Source organism: Antedon bifida, chromosome 5 (genome assembly GCF_963402885.1).
Source record: "Antedon bifida chromosome 5, ecAntBifi1.1, whole genome shotgun sequence".
NCBI lineage: Eukaryota > Metazoa > Echinodermata > Crinoidea > Comatulida > Antedonidae > Antedon > Antedon bifida.
Genome location: NC_136230.1, coordinates 26,561,698 through 26,587,536, shown reverse-complemented (window position 1 = coordinate 26,587,536; position 25,839 = coordinate 26,561,698). Strand labels below are relative to the sequence as shown.

General features: G+C 33.1%; 1 protein-coding gene across 1 annotated transcript; it reads left to right on the top strand.

Moving 5' to 3' along the window:
- Positions 1 to 394: 394 nt before the first annotated feature.
- On the top strand, positions 395 to 24,380 carry LOC144843844 (WD repeat-containing protein 17-like). Its single transcript, XM_078700807.1, has 26 exons — positions 395 to 413; positions 937 to 1,064; positions 2,134 to 2,542; positions 6,392 to 6,643; positions 7,319 to 7,626; positions 8,274 to 8,442; positions 8,948 to 9,039; positions 9,455 to 9,534; positions 11,225 to 11,311; positions 11,725 to 11,889; positions 13,262 to 13,414; positions 13,986 to 14,185; positions 14,563 to 14,708; positions 14,865 to 14,990; positions 15,466 to 15,621; positions 16,200 to 16,264; positions 16,527 to 16,757; positions 16,892 to 16,991; positions 17,276 to 17,418; positions 17,723 to 17,834; positions 18,393 to 18,534; positions 19,095 to 19,197; positions 19,324 to 19,425; positions 20,047 to 20,142; positions 20,610 to 20,790; positions 21,336 to 24,380. Exons 2-26 carry the CDS (start codon positions 951 to 953, stop codon positions 21,453 to 21,455), a joined length of 3,852 nt encoding a protein of 1,283 aa, XP_078556933.1. The 5' UTR covers positions 395 to 413; positions 937 to 950; the 3' UTR covers positions 21,456 to 24,380.
- Positions 24,381 to 25,839: the final 1,459 nt, after the last annotated feature.

Here is a 25,839-nt window from a genome sequence, read left to right as displayed (position 1 = left end):
CTTTTGTTCGTCTTGTGAAAGAAACAGAATGCAAACAATGTGCCCGGAAATCATTGAAAACTATAGTTTAGAGATTAGGAGTTATGTCAAAGTACTTCCCTGGGGGCGGGGGGTGAGGTAGGCTAAATGCGTAATAAAACTCATGCCAGCGTTTTTTCTATGCTCAGATGTTTTGGCTGATGTTATTTTATTAAAAATATTAATATCAAATTTTTCATACAGCTTCATAAGAAAACCATTAAAATGTCAAGTAATATTAATACGTAATAATAAGTACCAATAATAATAAAGTATATAATAAGTATTAATATCATGGATCTAAATAATACAACGCCCTCTTTTGTCTCATAAAATCCTAGAGGGGGCATGTGCTGCCGAGTCCGAGACGATGTAGTTGTGATGATATTAAAACAGTAAGTAAAAAGAAAATAACTAAAATATTATTCGAAATTAATTGAACAACATTCGTATTTGTTTATATTATTATAATTATTATGTGTTGACCGCCTAGCTAGTAGGCCTGTGAGTAAAGGAGGCTATCATATTACGTTATTATGCTCTGCAGCACAGTTAGCTACTAGGCGCCTAGGCCTAGGTAGACTAGGCCTAGCCTACTACTAGGCCTAGCCTACTGCTGTTGGAACTTAACCTTGCGGCGAGGCCTAGCTTTTTAGCTAGAGGCCCAGCAGAGCAGACCTAGGCCTAGGTATGTTAGCATTTGTATAGGCTAGTAGTAATATACTACTATCAGTGACAGGCCATTTTAGATTCGACCAGGTATAAATACCTGAGTGCATTGTTGTACAAAATATAAATAATATAGGCCTAGGCTAGGCCTAGCCTATATCCTTTTAGGCTTTTTGCATATCTAATCTTGTAAGTGTTGAAGAGTATACCTATCTACTAAAATGTTTGTATTCTGTATATTTTTTAAAGATTGAAAGTTCATTATGAAACAAGTAGGCCTGCTTGCTGCAGGTTGTCAGCCATGGAACAATGATGTCTGTGCTGCAAGTGGAAACAGGTTTGCATATTGTTCTACCCTGGCTATATACATTTACAAGGTATTGAGTTCTTTACATTTTTAATTTTAGGCTTTGAATTATGCATTGACACAACAAAATATCTGGCCCTTTTTACTACCTATCAGACCCTTTTTACTACCTATCAGACAGCATACCTACAGTCCAGAATATTATTAATATTATTTAAGGCCATTTACTACCCAGAATGTTTTAACGCTAAGATATACAGGCATGAATTTTAAATATAATATCTGGTTAATTGTGCATAAATCAAATATTTGTAACAGATATCAAGACGAAAAAACATGAATTTCCCTTAATATGATCAAATACAAAATTTGGCAAAATTCTGCCATAAAAACCAGGAAGACTTTTTCAGTAGTTAGGTAGTTTAACCTAATGTAATAACATGTCTGGTGACTCCCTAGAAGGTGAAAAAAGATGGTGGATATACGGTAGATAATGTTTGCTATAGCATGAAAATAAAAATCTGAAGTTGAATAAAAATACCAGAAATGTAAAATTCAAGTTATATTACCTAGATTTAGTTATCTATTAGTGATAAATGATGTATCAACTCATGTCAGACAAATATTGCCACAGTATATAGTAATAATTTTTAATTTTTTTTTTTTTTTCTTCTAACTTTGTATCCGTATCCGTCATTTTATGTTAATTGTGTTTAATATGGATGCACCACTTACTGTGTGTGCCACCGATGTAAAGGTGCAATTTCCAAATAAATTGATTGATTGATTGATTGATATCTGATAACACTTTTTACAACACCGTTTATTTTTCATAGCTTTTTAAAATGCCTCTCTATTTGCAAAATTTGTGTACAAAAGAATAGAGATTTTACTGTGTAATTTGAACTATCCCCCCACTGATAAGAAAGTGCTTATTTTCAACAAGTTTGTGTAACACAAATAAAATCCCAAAAATTATGAAACATAGGGGAAACTATAGATCGATAATTATTGTAATGTATGATCAATAGAAATTTTGTGCCCGCACCTGGCTTTTAAGGGTGGCCTACTTAAACAGTGCTTAATGTCTATCAAACTCCTGTCCAAAGTTGTATTTGCATTTTTATTGTTCTTTTCAGTTGGATCACTACAATGAATTCAAACTGGAAGCTATCATGTCTGAACATAAAAAGACGATCACAGCCCTCTCCTGGAACCCAAATGACCCAGATGTCTTTGCAAGCACAGGGGCAGACAATCAAGTTATCATTTGGAACATTGCCAAGCAAAAAGTGATAGCGTGCTTAGGAAACACAAATACTGTGCCCAACTCTGTAGGCTGGGTGCTCAGTGACAAAGAGACAGTGGCGTATGTGTCCGGATGTGGGCCTCTATACATATGGAATTACAGAACTAACGGAAGTATTACTAACTATAAAGACACACACAACTTTACCTCAGATGTCACTAAGTTTAGGTTGCATTCAAAAAAGATCGGTAGAATGGTGTTTGGACATGCTGATGGCAGTATTTCAATATTTAACAAAGGTATAGAATTTTGTTGTGGTTTATATCAGAAAGTAATTGCAAGTTGTAACCAGGTTTGTATAGTGTGAAGACAATTAATTTTGTGGAAAACAAAAAACATACAGACGAGATGGCCCGAGTTGTTACTATATGCGTGTGACTGTATTGCCATGATATTAAACTGACCAGTCATAGTAATCAAATGGCGTGCAACTGTGTTTTCTCCCAAGATTTCTCAAGGTTTTGCATATACGTTTATAAAAACGTGTACTAAGTCGGAATATCAAACCTGGTTCCAACATGATGTAACAATTTAAGCGAAAAGAGTATTATTAGTAATAAAAAATATATAATTTTTATAATAATAAATACGAGTCTCATTTGAGGGTTAGGGAGTGGAGTATAGTCTAAAGCGAGTGTACAACCATGGAACCAAGCCGTATACGATCCGTATACGCTGAAAACGTATACGACGTATACGGATCGTATACGATTTCACTGTTTACATTATTTCCACTCTGTTGCTCCACAAAGAGTTGGCGTCGTATACGTTTAGCATACGTAACGTATACGTTGTTTATTCATGATAAGAATATCGTATACGGGACGTATACGAATCATATACGAACAAACTAGGCCATTTTATAAATTATAATAGTAGTAATGAGTAGAATAGAGCTAAATAAAACATTTAAATTGTCATTACAACAAATACGTACGTAGGCTGGCTCTCTGGTCTAGCTAGCACCAGCCACTAGTCTAGTAGTATTATTAGTATAGTAGTAGTAGGAGCTAGGACATAAGACCATATTTATTTCTATTTATTAGATAGCCTCTAGGCTACCGATAAAATTCAAACAACGTTTTTCGCAAGTCAATAAAATACGCTAAACAGGTATACTACTACTAGGTAGGCCTAGAAAGGACAAGACAAGGGGCCATTTTCACGATGTTGTTTGCAGTTTTCCTTTATAAAATATGACAGAGGTCAGTAAGTTCAGCCGCCGACGACCACCGAGCGTCGCTCGGTTGCCTACAGTTGCAACTCGTGGTCGACTCGGCTCTCTGGTGGCCAATCATGCATATCATCGGGTACGTCGCGTCGTTCGATCTTCTCAATTCGTCACACCACGTGCGAGCTTTGGGTGGTCAAATTACATCGTTTATGTTAAGCGATATTATTCCGCGACATGTGTTGTAGAGTATAGCATGGAGATGGAGTAACAATAAGAGGAAAACCATGATCCAAAACAGAAGTGGGATGTGTTGATATGTACATTAACATTATATAATAATAATAATTATTATTTAACGATGAATACAATCGGATTTTGAATATGAAGTTGATCACTTCCGTAGAAAAAAATTAAAAAACAAAATTAGTGGTTATAGTAAATACAATTATATCGAATTTCAATTTTTTCCCGGTTAAGCGAACAGATTGAATTGCTTTCATTTATCTTAGCGGTATTTCTGCTTGGTGATTAAGAAATCATAAAACATGTCTTTAAAAAATAACCACCCTCAACTGTAAATAACAAATTAAATAAGTCTACTAAACATTGTTGATTTCCCATGGAACCAACAATACCCCAACTATTTCATTCATAATTGTTTATATATTTATATATATATATTTATTTTTTATATCTTTGTTAATTTTGTGTTTTTATAGTTTATTTTGTATTTACTGTTTGTTTGAGGGTCCCTAATGATCAGCTGATGCTGGATGGACCACCCTCATAAAATATTGTTGAAAAAAAAAAAAAAAAAAAAAAAAAAAAAATAAAAATAAAAAATATTTGTAACAGTTTATTTGAAATACTTGTCCTTTGTTAATTCAATTGTGTGACAATTAAATTAGATTGTACATGCTGATGCTGTATATTATGTAAAAAGATGAGTCATGTTTATCAGATTCTTGAAAAAGATCAAAACTTTGAATTCTCAAAATGTGTTCTAGTTATATCTTTATTTGGAGTTAGACTCGTACTACATTCATTAAAATGATAAACAAATATCCAGCAGCCGTGTGTACAGAGGGGCACAAAAAAACTATTAGCTACTAATATTTTACACAATTTATTACATGTAACACATATTCAATATTATAGTAAAACGTCTATACGTAGTTACGAGGCGATATCCTCGCAACTAGGCTCATAGTTGTTTACCACTCCAACATATGATATGAATAAAGCCTATCTTATTAAGTATCTCGCGCCCGCGCATATACAACAAAAAGTTACAAAGGTTCACTTATTATATTAACGATTTTTTTTAAATTTACGAATTAAATAAATAAAAATATAATTAAATACCGCTTGGCCTGTCAGCGTTTACCAGGGAGATGTAAAATAAGTATTTAACATTTACCTGGTTTTACTACGTTCGCGTACAATTTATCATTTGGATTTTGGAAGTTACATGTAGGTTATGTTAAATTGTATTCATCAGTGACAACTCTAGGAAATTTACAGCAATTAGTTCTGATGCCTAAAATAGTAAAATGCTTTAAAACGTCGGAGCTTCTTTTTTGTATTTTTGGCTGTTGATGTTTTGTTGGCACCCCCTAACTTTGCAACGATGATATCCATAATGCATCGTATTTTCACTTCACCGTTGTTGATTTACTACTAGCTAGAGTAGGTTATTAAAATAATACAATATAACCAAATCTAATATATAGGGGAAAGCTAGCTAACTTATTTTCACAATGAGTGTACCACAGACTCTTTTCCTTGGCGTATTTTTCTGGCCTAGTTACTCTTAGTTTACTAGAGCTGCTGCAGTAGCTAGTTACTGCTTCGATCTATACAATTACAATATGCCTATAGCCTAGCTAGCTAGAAGTCATCGAATTTACTATCTACTTTGGCCCACTGTAACTAGGCCTACATCCCATTTTTTATTTTTTTTTATGGCGAGTTTAAAACCCGTAGCAAAAAAATCCTGTTGGACAACAACACATGATTGAAAATGAATGAAATCTGATCCATCCATGTGATGCATGCATGCAGCACACACAACACATGCACGTTTTGGGCGAATTTATTTGGATCATTCCATATATATAATAGGGAGCCACATGTATTCTACATTTTTATTACATCGTAATTTATGGATTTTACTTACTCGTTTTAAATTTAATATACTGCGGGCCCAATTTAATATTTATTTATTTATTTCCAAGTACATTATTATTAATTAAAGCACTTTCAAATTAATAACAGCACATTTTGTATGATTCACTTATTAATGGAACGTACCAAAGGTAAAGAAATAGCAGAGGGGATAAACAAGACGGAACAGCCTGGGTGGGTTTTTATGCTTGATAGAAAAATAACGTCTTGTAAAATACAGCACCAATTTTTTTCATTAGCGAAAAATATGAACTAAATCATCATAGGGAATTTAATGTACATATACCGACTGAAAGAAAAACAAACAAATTGTACACTAATTACTGAAGTCAAGATGCTCCTGCCATCGTAACGTATGCTATCGTCGTCTTGTAAAAAGAGGGACAGTCCCTTTTCGCTTGGTAATATGAAGCAGTTTGTATACACGCGTCGTATCGTATACGGATCGTATACGGATCGTATAATTAGGAAATTGTTTATAAATGATCGTATACGGTTCGTATATGTTTATTATGCGGGCAGGAACTTCCGAATTGGCGTATACGTTTCGTATACGAAATGGACTTCCTATACGAAACATATACGAAACGTATGTAAATCGTATACGTTCGTATACGGCTTTTTTGCAAAGGGAGGTCAGGATTGAACAACCACTCTGAGCTTTGACCTTTGATCCAAAATGAAATGGACACTGTAACATTTAATAAAATACTGATTGCTTTTTCAGGTCAACGACCTAGTAAACATGTATTACGACCTGAAGCCATTGATGGTTCTGAGGATAATGACCCTGTGATGGATTTGGAATGGGATCCACTATCTCTCGATTACCTATTGGTTGTCCACATACACTCTGGTGTCCGACTTATCGACTGCGAGTCACTGAATGTCATTACGGTTTTCCAACTCCCAAACTCGGCAACTTCTATACAAACGTTAGCATGGATACCGACAGCACCAGGAATGTTCGCAACAGGAGGTATGGATTCAGTTTCTTGCAGTTACTGCAGTAGAATAATTTTTACATGGTTTCTTATGAAAGTCTGTAAAAGTATATATTTTGTTGTTTGTTAGTATTTATTTAAACTGTGCGACCTCTTCAGTCAAAGACTGGCCTCCCAGAGGGCCCAGTTATGGTTAGTGGCTGTGATGTATTACAGTAGTACACCGGGGTAACCCTCTACTCGTCTTAAAAGATGCACTAGGTTCTTTAAAGTGCACATGAGCTAGATATGTACATGTGTACACCTTATCCTAGACTCGTTCTACCACTAGAACCATGGAGCGAGTGTTGCTCGAACCCTTGCCGATGTATAGCTATGTAATTGCAATTCTTAACTGCTCAGCCTCTCACTCACTATTTCAAGTTGTTTTTAACTAACTGTGGAGTAGCTTTTGTTATACCAATTACTCAATTCCCTGACCCAAACTACTCCTAACCATCAGCGCAAGCTCGGTGGTTTAGATGTATGAATGCCTGGCTAGTAATCCGGAGGTCGTCTGTTCGAGTCCCACCCGATAATTACTTGCGTGTTCTCAATATACTTAGTGTAATGTACACAATTATGTTAAAGTAGGGCAAACACCTTATCAATTATATATTTCAAACAAAGTTTTAGTTATAATAAGAATTTATTTTTGTTTTTTAATCTAGATTCTCACCATGGAATTATTCGTTTCTGGACAGTTTCTAACTCTGCCCCTATCAGTAGTATAAACCTCAAAAAGACTGGATTTCACTGCTTGAGAGTTTTCAGCGCATCATCAACAGAAAATTCAGAGGATAATCCGGAAACGACAGGCTTTATATCATCAACAAGTAAAGCAATAGATACTAACATACCAGTTGATACCTCGTCGCAATATACACTACCCCCCGGACACGCCCTTTGCACGTTCCTCGATGGTGGCGTAGGGCTTTATAATTTTGCGAAGAGAAGTTGGGACTTTTTGAGAGATATGGTAATAACTCTATGTTAATATTTTTTATTTCAATCACACTACAGATTGCCATATTTACAAGGTGTGTAAAGCTCTCTCTACACTATCAAACTAGTGATGTGCCCAATTATGGTAGTGATATGCCCAAATATGGTAGTGATATGACATCATCATGTCCATATATGGCCACATCACATTTTTTTGTCAAACTAGTTTGATAGTATAGGCAGAGCTTAAAGTATTCTTTAAAAAAAACAAGCTTTTTATTCTGTTTGTGGAAGGGACAGTTTGAATGAATTTGTCAGATCCATAACATGTGATTCATAATTCTGTAACTTATTTCTTCTAAGTTCTAGTGGAAATTATAATATAATATTACCATATATGACCGATATATATATTATATGTATAATCCTATACTCTAGTATATTCCCACCCCCGCTTTTAGACATGATGCTAATGAATTCAATATATTTCAGTATCCAATTATAATCCCACTTGGTAATAATTAATGAAGTATTATGTTACATATTATCATTACAATAAAATAGGAACAATATCCATAATAATAATAATAGCATAATTACATTTTTAAATTGCTTTTTACTTATTGATTTTTTACTTATGAATAATGTAAGATTATTTTGTGTAAACAAATTAAATTTCAGGGACATGTTGAGACGATATTTGAATGTCAATTTAAACCAGACAATGCAGACTTATTGGCGACGGCATCGTTTGATGGCACGATAAAAGTATGGGATGTCAACACGATGAAATGCGAGTTTGCGTCGCACGGCAACGAAGGTGTAATTTATTCTATATCTTGGGCACCAGGTAAAATTACTGTAGTTCTGTTTTTTGAGGGAACTAATAAAGTAATATAGCACCCAAAAAAACCATGTGGACATAGCTTTAATCTTATCAATTAAAGATAGGTTCACACTTGAGACCCTACTGTATGCTACGAACACTTCTGTGTTTTGAGTACTCCTCTGAGTCTATATTGTATTTTTCACCTTACTACAGTAAAACAATATGTGGATAATTTAAGCATAGCCAAACAAGAGAGGGCACTATAAAAACATACCAAACTATAGAAGGTGCTGATAATATCAATCTTGAGCTCTGTCTCAAAAAGTGTGATGTGCCGAAATATGGTAGTTATATGCCCAAATATGGTAGTTATATGCCGAAATATAGTAGTGATATGACATCATTATGTCCCAAAATATCTGGCAACTTGGGAGATCTCTAACTATCATACTTTTTCCTTTCTTTTTACTTCCCTGAGTATATTTTGATCTTTTGGTCTTCATTTTTTATCTTATTTGATTGACAGCTGATCTGAACTGTATAGCAGCATCTACATCCAAGAATGGAGCCTTCATCTGGGATATGAACAAAAATAAAATTATCCACCGATATCAAGAGGTCAGTTTATTTTATTATTAAGCACTGTCTACACTATCGAAGTGTATGTGACAAAATCAACATCTATTACTATTTGTAAAAAAGAACTTAAAACGCATCTTTTTAACATCTAATACAAGCGTCTTTGATTTTTACTTCGGTTTAGTAGATACTGGCGCTATATACAAGTACCTAAATTATTATTATTATTATAAAAGTGTGATGTGCCCAAATATGGTAGCGATATGCCCAAATATGGTAGTGATATGACATCCATATGTCCATATATGGGCACATCACATTTTTTTTGTCACATAAAGTTTGATAGTGTAGACAGAGCTTTAGAAAAACAAATTGTAAATCGTGTGTCTTTTCTAGTAAAATCTGTAGCAGGATTAATTATTAAGCCTGATTTTTGTTATCATTTAATTCACAGCACAGAGGAGGTGTGTATTGTGTGGCATGGAATCACTTGGACTCTAGAAAAATTGCAACGTGTGGATCGGATGGCTACTGGTAATGAAATTAAAACTGATTATTAAGATGTATTGTCCCCCAAAAACATGAACAAATAAAGATTAATAAAATCAGATTTTGAATAGGCAAGTTCACAGTTTTAATAAAGTTATTCACTTCTGTAGAAAAAAAAATCATCAAAAATAATTATTTCACTTATAAAAAGACAAAAGAAATGGTTAATTTCAACCAAAAACCATTGTCTTCCAGACAAATTAGGTATATTTTGCTTTAAATTACATTTTTTTGGTGTAAAATGTTTTTTTTTGGATCAAGTTTTTGGTCAAAGTGAATAACTATTATGTGATATTAAAATGGCATATTCAACAAAAAAAATTATAAAAAATTATTTTATAGGGGGACAATATATCTTTAAATGTATGCAAAATTTAAAACAAAACACAAATTCTCGCTTTTGCTTTTTATTCTTTCAATGTTCAAGTAAAGCTTAAACTTGTATGCATTTAACACTTTGATCAATTCCTTTTAATGTACTTCAATTATAATCTAATTTCTTTCCTTTTTTAAACTAAGCTAATGTTTATGTTTTCACTGACCAAATCAATACATTTAAATATAAACATTGGTACCATAATTAAAGTAATATTCTCTTTTTATTGTCCTTGGATCGACAATGTTCATACCATGCAATATATTTAAAACATATTTGTAACATAATCATCAACTATGCAAAAGTGTAGCTCTCGCAATTCAATGCTCTGATAAATTTTGTATTAAAATGAAAGGCTGTATGAATTTTGAAATGGCTAAATTTAAGATATAACAATTTATAACACAACTACTGTAACTATTTACAGTGCAAAACATGCATTTTTATTTGACTATTTGCACACTTGCATAACATGCATATATTATAATTTATCAAACGTATTATCTATTTGCTTCTGAAAGAAGACATCACTATTTATCTTTGCACCAATAATGTATCAAATTATGTACATATTCAGGGCCAGAGGCTATATGAATAAATTTCCTGTGCAAAGGACACAGACATGAATTGCATGCTTTGCAGTGTATAATATGCATAATACACTTTAGCAGTGTATTACATGCATACTATACACTCTTTGAAGTGCGTAATATGCATACTATTACACTCTTTGAAGTGCGTAATATGCATACTATTACACTCTTTGCAGTGCATAACATGCATACTATTACACTCTTTGCAGTGCATAACATGCATACTATTACACTCTTTGCAGTGCATAACATGCATACTATTACACCCTTTGCAGTGCATAGCATGCATACTATTACACACTCTTTGCAGTGCATAATATGCATACTATTACATTCTTTGAAGTGCATAATATGCATACTATTACACTATTTGCAGTGCATAATATGCATACTATTACATTCTTTGAAGTGCATAATATGCATACTATTACACTATTTGCAGTGCATAATATGCATACTATTACACTCTTTGAAGTGCATAATATGCATACTATTACACTCTTTGAAGTGCGTAATATGCATACTATTACACCCTTTGAAGTGCAGAATATGCATACTTTTACACTCTTTGCAGTGCATAATATGCATAGTATTACACCCTTTGGAGTGCAGAATATGCATACTATTACACCCTTTGGAGTGCAGAATATGCATACTTTTACACTATTTGCAGTGCATAACATGCATCATTATACACTCTTTGCAGCCTTATTAGAAATGTTGATGGATCTGGTGTACAGAGATACAAACATTCATCATGTGTTTTTGGATGTGATTGGAGCACAAACAACAAGTAAGAGGGTAGCATTTTTAAAAATAAAATTCTTTTACCAGATTCACACATACAAAATAAAACAAATGCTATCTTCCACTCTTATATGTGATTCACACCTACAAGATAAAGCTTCTTAACTTATGCTTATACCCGATTCACACTTAAAATCTACTGCTAATTAACTTACCTTTCTACACCCTATTCACACCTATAAAATGACAGATCTACTACTGTTTATCTCCCATTCTTATACCTAATTCACACATGCAAAGTAAGATAGCCTTACCACTGCTTATCTCCCATTCTTATGCCTGATTCACACATGCAAATTAAGATAGCCTGACCACTGTTTATCTCCCATTCTTATACCTAAATCACACATACAAAATAAGACTAGATTTTTAATTTTATGAATATTATGAATAATATAGAGACATGATAGCAACAGGAACTGAAGAAGGAAAGGTACATGTTTATTACACAGCAACGACATCTAATCAGCCTATTAAAGTCTTCACTGGGCATACTGCCAAGATCTTTCGTGTCAAATGGTCTCCATTACGGGAAGGAATCCTCTGCAGTGGCTCTGATGATGGGTAATATTTCAGTTTCGTGTTTGGTTTTGAAGGGTAGTCTCATGATGTTATTATCTATCTATCAATAAATATTTAAATGATATTACACAGTCTGAGATTAAAAGATTATAGAAAATATTTTGATATTTTGTTGAAATCTAAATATGATAAAACAAATATGTATACAGAGAAAATTTATATTACAGAGCTAAAACGATATAAAGATTGATATTCAGTATTAAAAATTGAGATTCGGTATAATAATGATAAAATGGTATATTGCATTATAAGATTACATTGATAAAGACATTTTGAACATAATATTGCTTTCATTATTTACATGAATTATATGATAAAATAACAAACTAATAAATATTGCGAAGCTAAACCCAAACCGAAGTATGGGGATACGCCCTCGTCGCTAGCCAGGTTTATTTTCATAGTTCTAGTTTAAGTCCTGGCTAGCACCAGTTGTGTCTCGGATCATCCCGGACTCGGGCGCCTCCTAGAAAGCAATAATATAATATAATTCTTTGTATCTTTAGTTGTTTTTAAAAAAAATCTGCAAAACACTACCTATTAGCCATTTAAACAACATAGCTTTTGTTATTGCTCAATATTTTATCTCTTTCATTTTTTTACTTATTTTATTATTTATTTCTTTTCATGTATTATACATACCGTATTTGTATTGTAGGGACCCTCATGAGACAAGCTTTTGCTTCTACTGTGGGCCCCAGTTATTATTGTTATAACTGAATAAATGTGTACGAATGAATGGCACACTCACCCCTTTCTATAATATAATATTTTTTGTACACTACAAATGTTACCATTTAAGTTATTGTAAATGTATGCTGCTTTTATTTCTTGTACTGTTTCTAAATAAATGTTGAATGAACCCCTGTTTTCGGACACCCCTATAAGACATTTTCCTGTGAACCCAACGAGAAGCAATAATAATAATATATATATGTTTCCTGTGAAACAAGCGAGGGGAAATATATTTGCAACATTACCACCAACCCCTATTCAGAGGGCACCCCTAATAAGAAGAAACTTTTTTGTTCTCTTTTGTGGCGTGAACCACCACCTTTATTCTTTCATATCATAATTAAATACATTACAAATAGTCAGTAATATTTGTGTTCATATGTTATCTATTTAATTATATTGTTTTCCTCCTTTTTTTCCCGTTAATTTCTTATATTTTTCTTTGTGTTATTCTGCTCAAAAACAGAAACAAAAATTTATCAGTAATCTTTGTAAATTTAAGTTTTTCACATATTATTGTTTCCAATATTATCAACCGCAGTGAAGAAACACTTTCTTGTGTCCCAAAGTTGTCCCATTAATAGAGGATTCACTGTAGTATTTTTGTTCTAAATTACAGAACTATTCGTATTTGGGATTACACACAAGATTCCTGCGTGAATGTGTTAAATGGACACACTGCTCCAGTCCGTGGCTTGTTATGGAATCTTGAGATACCCTATCTACTCCTCTCAGGTAGCTGGGACTATGCAATTCGAGTCTGGGACACAAGGTAAGACAAACTATCTTTAGTTAAATGTTTGATTTTTCGTAGTGTAGCATGTTGAAATAATATCAGAATATATGTACTGATTTTTACAGTTTTATGACTGTCAGCATAGACCTACTTTAAATTACAAGTGTAAAAAGTAGTTAGAAGTTTCTAAAATCATGCACATTGCCTTAAGCTTTGTTTACACTATCAAACTAGTAGTACCAAATATAGTAGTGATGTGCTCAAATATGGTAGTGATATGCTCAAATATGGTAGTGATATGCTCAAATATGGTAGTGATATGACATCATCATGTCCATATATGGTCACATCACATTTTTTTTGTCACATAAAGTTTGATAGTGTAGAAAAGGCTTTAGAATGCTGGTAAAAGCGTGGTGGTGTTTCATTCCATGTTTTATGCATTGTTTTGTGAGTTGTATATAGGCCCACTGAGAGAAAACTCTTTAAAAGGAAAAGAAATAATGTTTAAAACATCATGTGACCAGCAGGCCTTATTTGACTGGATTAATTAATTGACAGTTTTGATTTAATGTATTTGACTCAGTTTTTCTCATTGTTTTTTCAGAGATGGTGCTTGTATTGATGTAGCTCTTGATCACGGTGCCGATGTGTATGGTCTAACAAGCCATTACAGTCGACCTATGACCTTAGCCTCTTGTTCTCGGGATTCTACTGTCAGAATATGGTCTTTATCAGATATTATAGCATCAGTTCAAATGAAGATTATTGCTAAACGTCCTTGGAAAGAGATCATAAATTCACCAGGTATCAAAATCATTTTGTTGAATTTTCTTATCATTTGTCTATCTACACTATCGAAGTAGTGACAAAAAAAGTATGATATGCCCAAATATGGTAGTGATATGCCCAAATATGGTAGTAATATGATATCATGAGCACATCACATTTTTTGTCACATAAAGTTTGATAGTGTAGACAGAGCTCTAAACCAAGTCTAGACCATCAAACTATTTTGACAAAAAAAGTGTGATCTGCCCAAATATGGTAGTTACAGTATATGACATCATCATTTCCATTTATGGGCACATAACCTCTTAAATAATCACATACACACAAGATATTGTTTCTATAATTTTCATTTATCCTCAATAATGTGAATATTAAAATGTGTTTTTAAACAGTTTGTATTTCAGAGCATTCTATGACAGTTGGATGCGAGCCTTTGTTGTCAGGGCGATTGACACGTGACATCAAGTTTAAAATTGACCAATCAAAAGGAACTGTTCAATATGATGTTGTACTAAAATGGTTTTCTGAACTCTTTATGGTGAGTGCACTCATTTGTTCTTTCAATAGCTTTCATTGTATGTTCTTGCATAATAGTGGCACAGTTTGTAAGTGCTCACTAATCACAGTTTAATTCTAAGTTCAAATCCTTGCTTTACCACTTTATTAGGAAATCATATTTTTATTGTTTTTGCAGATACCAAATGGTTGTAAAAATTTGTGGGAATTGGTGTCAATCGTGAATGGTGAAGATGACAGCTTATTATCTCAAGACTATGACAAGGGTATTCTCCATACAAAACATCTTCTGAAATACAAGGCAGTGAGTGTCAAACCATATCTTTTATTCTATGTTTTAAGCTCTAGCTGTTTCTCAATTGTATGAATTACATAGTATCTGATTTTTACATGATATAATAATATCCTGGATATAAAGCGCCTAATGTTGTGAAACTTCAAAGCATTGTAGATATTATTACCCCGGCCATTTTTTGATCAAACATGTATGGAAACAACATAGTTGTGTCTTGACCTTACAAGGTACCCATTTGTACACCTGGTTGGAGAGAGGCAAACGTAAGTGTCTTGCCTAAGGATACAAGCAATGTAACAAGCATTGGATTCAAACCCATGATCTCACGATCAGACTTCAACACCACACCCCATTATGTTGTATGACCATTCAACAGCATTCTAGCGAGGAAGAAATCGCATGTGATAATCTGTTAAATTCTCTTTTTTTTTGTTAGAATAAAAGGAAAATGTAACAAAAAAATGTATTTTTTATTTGTTAACAGTCGGATGCCCAGCAATTACAACTAGCAAAGCTATCTCAATATCGAAGACTGGGAGGCTCAAGATCTTGTGAAGAGAAGCTACGAGAAGCAGCAAATATACATATAAAACTAGGAAACATATCCACCTATTGTGAGCTGATGATTCAGCTAGATGAGGTATGTGTATCTACCATAGATATACTATAATATCTAGATTGTTAACTCCAATGTTATCGCAGTTGAAAAAGTGATTCTTCATGATGAGGGATCCACACAATATGGCAGCAATTCCATACCCTAGTTGTGCCTCCACGCAGTCACTGCATTTCATTTACAAGCGTGTAGAGCATATTCATGTGGTATCGCGATCCTCATTTGCAAAAATGCTAGATAATTTACCAATAAATTATTCATTTCATTGCAATTAGCAACACAATTATTTTTATATAAGGTGCACTGTGCTGTGCGTATTTATGTTTATTCATATATATCATTTTAGATTATTTTTGTTTTTATGTACTGTATTTGAATAATATTTGAACTACGGTGGCCATCTGTTGATTCTGTTGGAATCACTTTGTATCTACAAATACTTTCATTCATTTGTATCAGCTTTGTCTTTGTATCAAAACAATTATCCTTATACAAAAAATATCTAACTTATGTACTACTACTATTTGACTTACAGTATGTGTTTGTTTATTTAATTACAGTAATTTTGCAAAACTAATAATTTTTTTTGTAACACATTTTAGTGGGAAAAAGCCCTATCCATTGCACCTGCCATTTCAATGCAATATTGGAGTTCACTGGTAAAAAGGTTAGAAATATTTTTATTTGAAATTTGTAATTAGGAATTATGGTATATTCTCTGTATATATAAGTAGAGTGGGTGATGTGGGGTGGGTACCTTAAAATCCCAACAAAGTGTCCCTTTATTAGAGGTTTCATCTGAAAAAGGATCGAAATATATTGCCCCTTGTTTGTTCCTCGAGCTGTTCATATTCGAGGAGTTTTACTGTAATTCATGTTAATTTTTTGTAAGTATCAACTAATAATTATGTTGCTAATTATTTTTTTAGACGAGGTGAATATCTTTGCCGACAGGATAATGATGAGTGTATACCATACTTCATAGCCACCAACCATCTACAAGAACTAACGGACTATTTCAGTAAACATGGCCGGCTTAATGATGCTGTATGTGTTGCTGAAGCTGCCGTTGAGGGAGCTTTTCAAGAACTCTCTGTAAATAATGAACAAACTGCCTCCTTACCCAATGGAGTGGCTGGTCCAAGTGAAGATCAATTAAGGTGAGGGCTTTAAGTTTTATGTACAAATTTAACCTGTTACCGATGACTAAATTTTAATTTTTCGATGTCCATATTGGCTTGTATAGAAACAAAAATATTATAATCTGTTTTATCTGTATGTCTTTATGATTCAGAATGCTGACTGATGCCGTAGATAAACTCGCATTTTGGCATTTTCAAGATGGTTCTCCAGTCCGTTCAGCATGTTGTCATTTATCTATTGGCGACATCAAGGTAAAGATATGTTTATTATCATCTGTCATTTTATAGTATCTGTATGTATATAGTATGCCATAGTCTGATTTAAGGTATGTGTTCTTTTGGAGTACTGCTATGTCCCACCCTACCACAGACATGTATAATTATAGTTAAATGTGGGCAATAAAACAAATAAATTGAGTTTTTTTCTTTCAAATATATTGTCACAGAAAAATATTGATACACGTGACTATAGGCTAAATTACAAAAAAATGTTTTATTATTTATTACAATTATTATATTAATAATTTTTTTTACAGAAAGCTTTATCAAAGTTAATGCGAGGCAACGAGTTGGAGTTAGTCGTGAGTATTGGGAGCACCCTCAAGTCATCTGATGCCACGCCTTTCGTTTCTATGGCAATTAAATTACTTTCTAAGAAGTGTGAAAGACTTAAAAAATGGTGAGAAAATATTTTAAGGTGAAAGAGATATTTCTCTATACTAATATTTCACTTAAGTCAATAAATAGTTAAAGTCCCTTATAAGTGATATTCACTTATATGGGTGTACTGTATTTTAAAATGTTTCAATTCTGAACATGGTCACTGTTCTTATGACAGTTTTTGTGGTTGTTTAAAGAAAGAATTAATGGGTTATGAGATTGTGGCAACACTAATAGGTCTCTTGCCCCTGCCAATTACTAAAAACCCAGAAAAATATAGATATTTAACGTTAGTTTTGATGGTAATTTAAATTGAATTTCAGGGATCTTGCGATTGACTTGTTGAAGACGATTCCTGACAATAGACTTGATTTAATTAAGGTGTGTGCAAAATGCCAGGGAAGCTCAACAGAAATTAACCACTACCATCAACAGGTGAATATTACGCAGATTTTGTGCCCTAAAAAATTCATTATGTTAATATTTGAAAGGTTTAAAAAACAATATGTATGGCTAATTATAGTTATAAGCCAATGAACCCAGGCAAAGAGAGGCTCAGATAAATATCTACAGTATACTCTAAGAGAGAGCATGTACCTTTGTTACCTTTAAATTGCTATTGCAAGCATTCATACACATGTACTGTACTTTAAACTAAATTTTAAAACATCCGTTTAGTAGATAACTGCCCTGGTATGTAGCTTTCCTAGTTGTTACAGTAGGCCTAGGCCTCACAATTCACTGTGATGGTTATAATTTACTTTTTTGTTAGTACTGTATTTATTTATTTGTTGTCTGTATTTTATTTTCTTTTTCAATTGTATGAGAAAGGGAAACATGCAGTGAGCTTTCCCAATTTATATTAAAACAATTATATATTATGTATCTTATTTGTTGAATATGAATGAATGAATAATTAATCATTTTGAAGTTTCTGCTGTAAATGTTACTCTAGTCTGAACTTCATAATTTCTTTCTTTAATATTCTTTTAGTGTGGATTACCGGACATGGATGAATGTTTATCACTGGCAGAAGAGTTTAAATCAAAAGGCAACTTGATGGAGTTTGTCAAATATTGTCTCCTGTCGGCATCACCTGAACTGGCTCTCGAGGTGGCAATGCCGGAGTTAAAAGGTAGCTATAACTCTTATAATGTAACCATGATGGAACTGTTTGATGCTTATGTAAAATTGAGAGCGCTAATTTTGTATGTTTTTTGCTTATGTAAAAGCACCAATATTTTCTTGATGTATTGTTTCCCAAAAACATGGAAAAATGAAGATTAATAAAATCAGACTTTGAATATGACATTTGCAGTTGTAACAAAGTTAATCACTTCTGTAGAAAAAACACAGGACAATTATATATCTTTAATAATAATTTATTGATGCTGTTTGATTTGTGTGTGTGGTAACTGCCATTTGCAGTTTATCACTTCCGTAGAAAAAAAAACGTGGGAAAATATATCTTTAATAATTTATTGATGCTGATTTGTGTGAGTGGTGTTAATATTGGTCAGATGTTCTGGCCTCATGCTAGTTCTCTAGAGGCCTTGGTTTGAGTCCCACCCAAGAATTGCCTGCAAATTCTTGTACATCGGCCAAAACATTTAACCAATTACTTTACTCCCTACCCAAAGGTACTTCATGGTAAATTATACAAATTGTGTATTAACAATTTTACAATTTTTTTAGATAAGCTGAAAAGTCCAACGATTCACCTAGACAGTGTTGCACCGTTAGTGGATCTACTCGGTTGTATCAGAACATGCAAACTGAAACGCTTGAAGAACGCACAGTATGTTTTGTTTTTCTTTATTGTCTCTTGCCTGTAACCACTGTATGCGCATATAGTTTGAAAATGTTCGAACATAACCAGTTCCAGTTAGACAAAAATTGATTTTCTCTGTGTTTTCATTTTCAGATTGCGAACCGAGCTACTTATTATCAGTGCGTATGTTGGAGCTCTGAAAGCATTGCAAAACCAATATGATGATGTCGTCATTCCAATGTTACAACATGCAAGGTACAACCTTAAACCCTACAAAAATAATGAGATGTTCCATCTGCTATGTATCTTACAACCTTAAAGCCCCTAAAAAATAATGAGATGCTCCATCTGCTATGTAGTTTACAACCTTAAAGCCCCCTAAAAATAATGAGATACTCCGTTGTTGCTGCTATGTATGCAACCTTAAAGCCCAATAAAAATAATGAGATAGTCCATTGTTGCTGCTATGTATCTTACAACCTTAAACCCCATAAAAATAATGAGATACTCCATCTGCTATGTGTCTTACAACCTTAAACCCCATAAAAATAATGAGATACTCCATCTGCTATGTGTCTTACAACTTTAAACCCCATAAAAATAATGAGATACTCCATCTGCTATGTATCTTACAACCTTAAAGTCCCCTTAAAATAATGAGATATTTTTCCAAATTAAAGGTCACTTTTGGTGATATTTACCAATTTTAGGTAAAGAAATTAGTTATATTGCCATCATTCACACAAAAAGTATGTGGTCTTTAATTGGAAGATGTCATTAAATACTGTAGAGGAACCCCTATCCTAACGTTGGCAGAAAAATATTAATATCAATGATTATTTTATTTGACTACCAATGTATGTCTTTATATTCTAGGAATTTGATGGGAAAATACACTGTGGATGTTGGTATTACTGATGAGAGGATCTTAGCTGAGATAACAGCGATTAGTGTGTGTTCAAACTCTACTCTGTAAGTATTCCTTGTTTTTAATTCAAATAAAGTTTTAAACAAATTTGAAATATTCTTACACATACAACACATAAGTACAATATAAGTCTCAGAGACTCGTGTAGTGGAATGAAATATCAAGGATACACTCGCACATCTTGCAATTTGATTGGTTAATTATGCAACGCATGTCATTTGAAATTCGCCCTATCTCATGAAAAAGTGATATCTAAATACCCTCCTGTTATTGGCAAATTTTTTTGCTGTTGGTTGGGTTTGGAAATAAAATAAAATAATGGTGATAATTAACATGAACGTTCAGCTTTCTGAGAATGTTTGCCATGCTACTTTGTTGACTGATCGCGTTCAGAAATCAACTTGTTGTGTGCGCCGTCTAAAAATGTTCTACTCCGCGTCTAACGTTTGAGCACTGCCTTTTTTCATAAACATTCATTATTTGTATTATTAGTTGAGTTTTTCTATTTCAGTAAAAGTGATCATAAATCTGCTACAGCAACTGCCAAAAACCAAACAGACTATAAAGTTTTGCTGGATCGTGTCAGCCAATCAGAATCTTTGGTAGAGCCTGGCTGTTACCTGGTCACAGGCTCTCAGTTTCCTAGTCATTCTGATGTTCATATATCAATTTTAACTGATAAACGTATACAGGTGATGTAGAATGCACTGATTATAATCATTATCATACATAATCATCATCATAATCATAGAAATGAGTTAAATTAGCATTATTTTAATTATTGTATCTATGGCACATGCAAGTAAATTCAGACGTAAGATGGAATTTTGAATTTCACATTTGTGAAAATCTCAATTTTTTACTGAAACTACATAATCCAAGATTTTAAATGTCTTTATACTATGTTTACTTGCAGTTTTGGTTCTTACAATTAGCATTTTGATAAAATTGTTGGTAAAGTTAAGTAAAACAGGAAATGACTTAAGTTTAAGTTTACATCTTAGCAAAAGGGTATTCTAATTGTTGTATTTCAATGAAACTTTGTTCATTAACTTTTCTATCATTATGCAAAATTGTTATTAAAAACAACCCATAGGAACACTTTCAATTTAAGCATAAAACTATTCTGGTATTATATACCCTTTATGATTAAAATATCCTTAGCACATTAATGTTTATTTAATTCTCTCTTTTTTATCTCTGTATTGATTAAAAATATTTTGATTTTTTTTTTTAGGGTGCATCGTTTTTTCTAGGAGACAGCGTTTCCGCCATGTCAGTCAACGAGGCTCTGATGTGGGCTACGTGCAACTGCTTCTCACCATTAGCAACTGGTGATACTATCAACCCTTTCTGAACTGTGCAATGACCAAGTATTTATATATATATTTCATTTATTATTTTTCGGGAATATACATTTGAAGTAAATAAAAGAGACTAGACTAACATCAAGAATTTTAAAAACGCCGTAAAACCAGTACATGCATTATAAATATAGCAAATATATATATAAAGAATTGAATACTTAATATTATATATTCATTTAAATTATTTTATCTGGTATTACCTTTTGTTTATCAAAATATATTTAGTACATTAACGTTTATTTCAATCTCAATATTGATTAAAAATATCTAATTAGTGCATTTGGTAAGCGGCCACAGCCCCTAAGCGGCCACGGCAACTTTTTTTACTAAAAATTAGATTTTTTTTATGGTAATTACCTCCCACTTATTGTGCTTTATATATTACCTTTATTTCGAAGCGGTTATGAAAAACACTTCTGTGAAGAACAATGTAATGACTACACAGATTTTGACCGACCATTTTCATATGGTAAAACATTTTAAAATTTTTCTGAAATCATAAATCTTACTAAACCACCTAATCATAAACAATAAAATACAATTTGCTGGAGAATTTAGAGGCCCGTTGCGTTTAAGAACGGCAAAAAATATCGTGCATAGCCATATGTGTGATTTTGACCATTTATTGGCAAAACTTCCCGTAAGCGGTCACCAATCCCGAGGGTGGCCGCTTACGGGAGGTTCAACTGTATAGAAAAAAATATATATAAAGAATTGAATACTATAAGATTAAGTACAGTACAATATTAGACATTTATAATAAGCAAATCGCTATTTTAAAAATAAACTCTGTGTTGTCATGCCTTCCACCAATATCTTGGCCATCAGACTAAAATTTCCACTATCTATATATTGTCAAACATTTTTAATTAACACGATAAATTTTAAACCGAGAATATAACTCTTTAAAGGGGGATTCTGGGTTTAAAATTGCTTTTAAATATCGTTTATTTATTAAATAAAAAATATTATAACAATATAGACATGTCAGAATGAAGAAGTAATAACGAGAAATTAAAAAAATTAAATTTCATATACATTTTAGGGTAAATTCATGGAAAGTCTGTTTTTCAGCAGCTTAGGGAAGCTCATTAATATTCATGAGATATTCACAAAATCACGTCATCAGTGGATTCCAAACTCGCGACGTCATGTACGTTGTGTTTGTCAACTAATTTACATCTCTCTCTCCTGTCAAACGACGACCACCCGATCATTGTGAAATACATTTTTTGTAGATTTTCTAAGCTAGGCCTAAAGTGTAATAATAACAGTAGTAGCATATATTTATTTGACATTTAATGAAATACAAAATTTAGTACAGATTATATATAGATTGTATACAGTTATACTATTTTTATACCTCGAATAGTTCAGATCGTATTATCGGCTTCAAGTACTAGGCTAGGCCTAGCCTAAATCATTTTTTGTCATGGGTGAGAGCCATTCTGACTAGGGATTCCATGCCACGATGGCTACCCTACGTTTTAAAACATTGGGGCCCATCATGGGCCTAGCTAGCCTACTACTAAACGATTGGCCCATAAATAACAAAACTCAGTTGATCCAAACCCATCCTATCAACCAAACTCCTAAACAATCTAAACCTAAAACGTTCTACAAAATCGGCTGTAAATATTGAGGCAAAACAAGGTCCGATCGCCGTCCGCACGTATGGTGTCCCGATCGTCTAAGTAGGCCTAAAATAGGCCTAGTTTACTCTCCAAAAAAGCGGATACTGCATCAAGCAAGTAGACCAGGTAGTAGGAAGGAGACCTGGCCGATCCGGCCCAGTTAAAAATTGAGCTAGCTAGTGTAGTAGACCCTATGCGAATTGATACTACCAGGCCTTTTACTATAGTATAGGCTACACTTGTTAAAATTAGCAATACTTATGTTTACAAATATTCCAACTCTCTCATTCGAGCTATGTTATCTATACCATTCCGGTAGGTCGAGTCGACCTTCAATAAAATACTGTACATCGTTCATGTTGTGATTATAGACGGGGTATACTCGACCCGACCAGTTTGGTATTGTATACTGTATCTGCTTATCACGTGACGATGCCAAGCATGGGCAGAGAGAGCACGTGTATCGTCGTCTCGCTCTCCTCGCTCAGCAGGAATGTATACGTTACGCTTCATTGATTTTGAAGGCTTTCCCTAAGTCAGTGCGAAAATCGGAAAACGTAAAGTGCAAACATATCTAAGTTTTCACTGTTTTGATAAATTTTCATAGAAAATTGACTTCATAAATGGGAAGACCGACTAAAATTACATCAGATAAGTATAATTTTACAAAAGTAATTGATATGGTTAATGATAACGAGTCGTCGGAAGATTGACCATTTCACGAATTTCCTATTCTGTAACACAGTGTCATATCGCCGTAGCTGCACTTGTAATCTGGCCTCATTTCACAGCCTTCGTTCTGCTTCACTGGGCGCTTATATAAATTGAAACTTTTACCGTTCAAGAGACAAACAAATATATTTTACATTTTTTACTATTCATTTTAAACCCGGAACCCCCCTTTAATATTTATTTTAAGTGCAATTTATACTGTATACGAAGGCTTTATTATTTATATGATATTTCTAGTATATAATAAGTGACAAATCATATTTGAGTTTTTATAACTATTCACACATTTATTATTTAAAATTGACCAATATGATTAATAGTTTGCAGTGCAATTGACCAATCATATTGCACGGTCATATAATTTATTCATTCCAGTAATAATTATGTTGCTATACATTGTCCATAAGAATACCTTGAAGTAATTAAGTGTGACTTTTGCTTTTAAATAATTATTATAGTTTATTTAGCTATAAATATTTTATTTACTGTTCATTTTTGTATATGTGTATATAAGAGGTATTGAATAAATGACCAAATATATAAAAAATACACATTGTATTTAAAATTTAAATGTTATTGTTAGATATTGTATTCTTTAACATGCTGCAATTATTTTAAACTTAAACTTGATTCACACTGAAATTGTATAAATTGTGAGGGCCAAAATGTTATAATGCATTCTGAAAAGCCCTTCTGAAGAGCCCTTCTGAAGAACATAGCATAGTCAGTCTACACTATCAAACTTTATGTGACAACAAAATGTGATGTGCCCATATATGGACATGACGATGTCATATCACTACCATATTTTGCCATATCACTACCATATTTGAGCACATCACACTTTTTTTGTCAAACTAGTTTGATAGTGTAGACAGAGCTTAAGTTAACAGATAAAGCTTTTTGATTATTCAAATTTGCTATTAAGTTGCAAGTGAAAGCTGGAGATAATTTATTATTGTGGTGTGTTGGACGTTGGACTACCGATCGTCAGACCTAGGTTCGAATCCAACTCTCGCCGCATTGCTTGTATCCGTAGGCAAGATACTTTACTTACGTTGCCTCTCTCCACCCAGGTGTATAAATGGGTACCCAGTTAGATCTACACACAACTTTGCGCTGGTTACCGGCTGCATTATGGGAGTATGTTTCCATACGTGTTTGATCCCAAAAAAAATACTGGGGTAATAATGCTTGTAAAGCGCCTTTGAGCATGATTACTCATGAAAAGGGCGCTATATAAATGTGGTATTATTATATTATTATTTAATCCAAGTTTTGTTATAATCTTAACTTGGTTCATCCAAAAGAAAAATATACTGGTAAACACTTTTCTGCTGCTTAAGAGTAATTCTTGCTTTTATATGTTAGCTGACCAAATGAGCTAATGACGTAACGAATCACAGCTCTTTAAATCTGCTGCCCTCAATTCCAAAATATGATCAACTTTTGGAACAAGTAGATTCTAATACGTGAAGTCAGGTAGTGTCATTGTGAAACACTATTTATATGCAGCAAATACATTGTGGTGTTTACTATTACACACTGACTTGATTCTTATAGTCACATAACAAACAACATGGGATTTGTGAACGTTAAGATAATTTAACATATTTATAGGTAAGTTTGACTCTTTTTATCAAAGCAACATAAATTGAATGCCCATGATTGACTAAGTATAAACTGACCTCGCTTATCTTGGTCTATCATGTACTTAGTGACCATGAAGCGATGATATGTATCGCATTTTGGACATGTGGAAACTCTTAAAATGGTTGTTGCTGTTAATTCTCACTCCATATATGTTTCATCTTGCTCAAAATATAAATGTTAACATTTATTTTTCCTAGCAGAAGCCAAAATCCCCAACTTTGGATCAAATTTCTTGATGAAATTATAAATATGCTATTTTTGATTGAATGGACATTTAAAATATTCATTTTAAATTATCTTCAACTTTGGATCCAGTTTCTTGATGAAATTATATGATATTTTTGATTGATGGACA

Coding starts and splice junctions, on each gene's coding strand:
- LOC144843844 (XM_078700807.1), top strand. CDS start 951: ATGAAACAAGTAGGCCTGCTTGCTGCAGGTTGTCAGCCATGGAACAAT. Junction 15,622..16,199: donor TGATGATTCAGCTAGATGAG/GTATGTGTATCT, acceptor AACACATTTTAG/TGGGAAAAAGCCCTATCCAT. Junction 17,835..18,392: donor TTAACCACTACCATCAACAG/GTGAATATTACG, acceptor ATATTCTTTTAG/TGTGGATTACCGGACATGGA.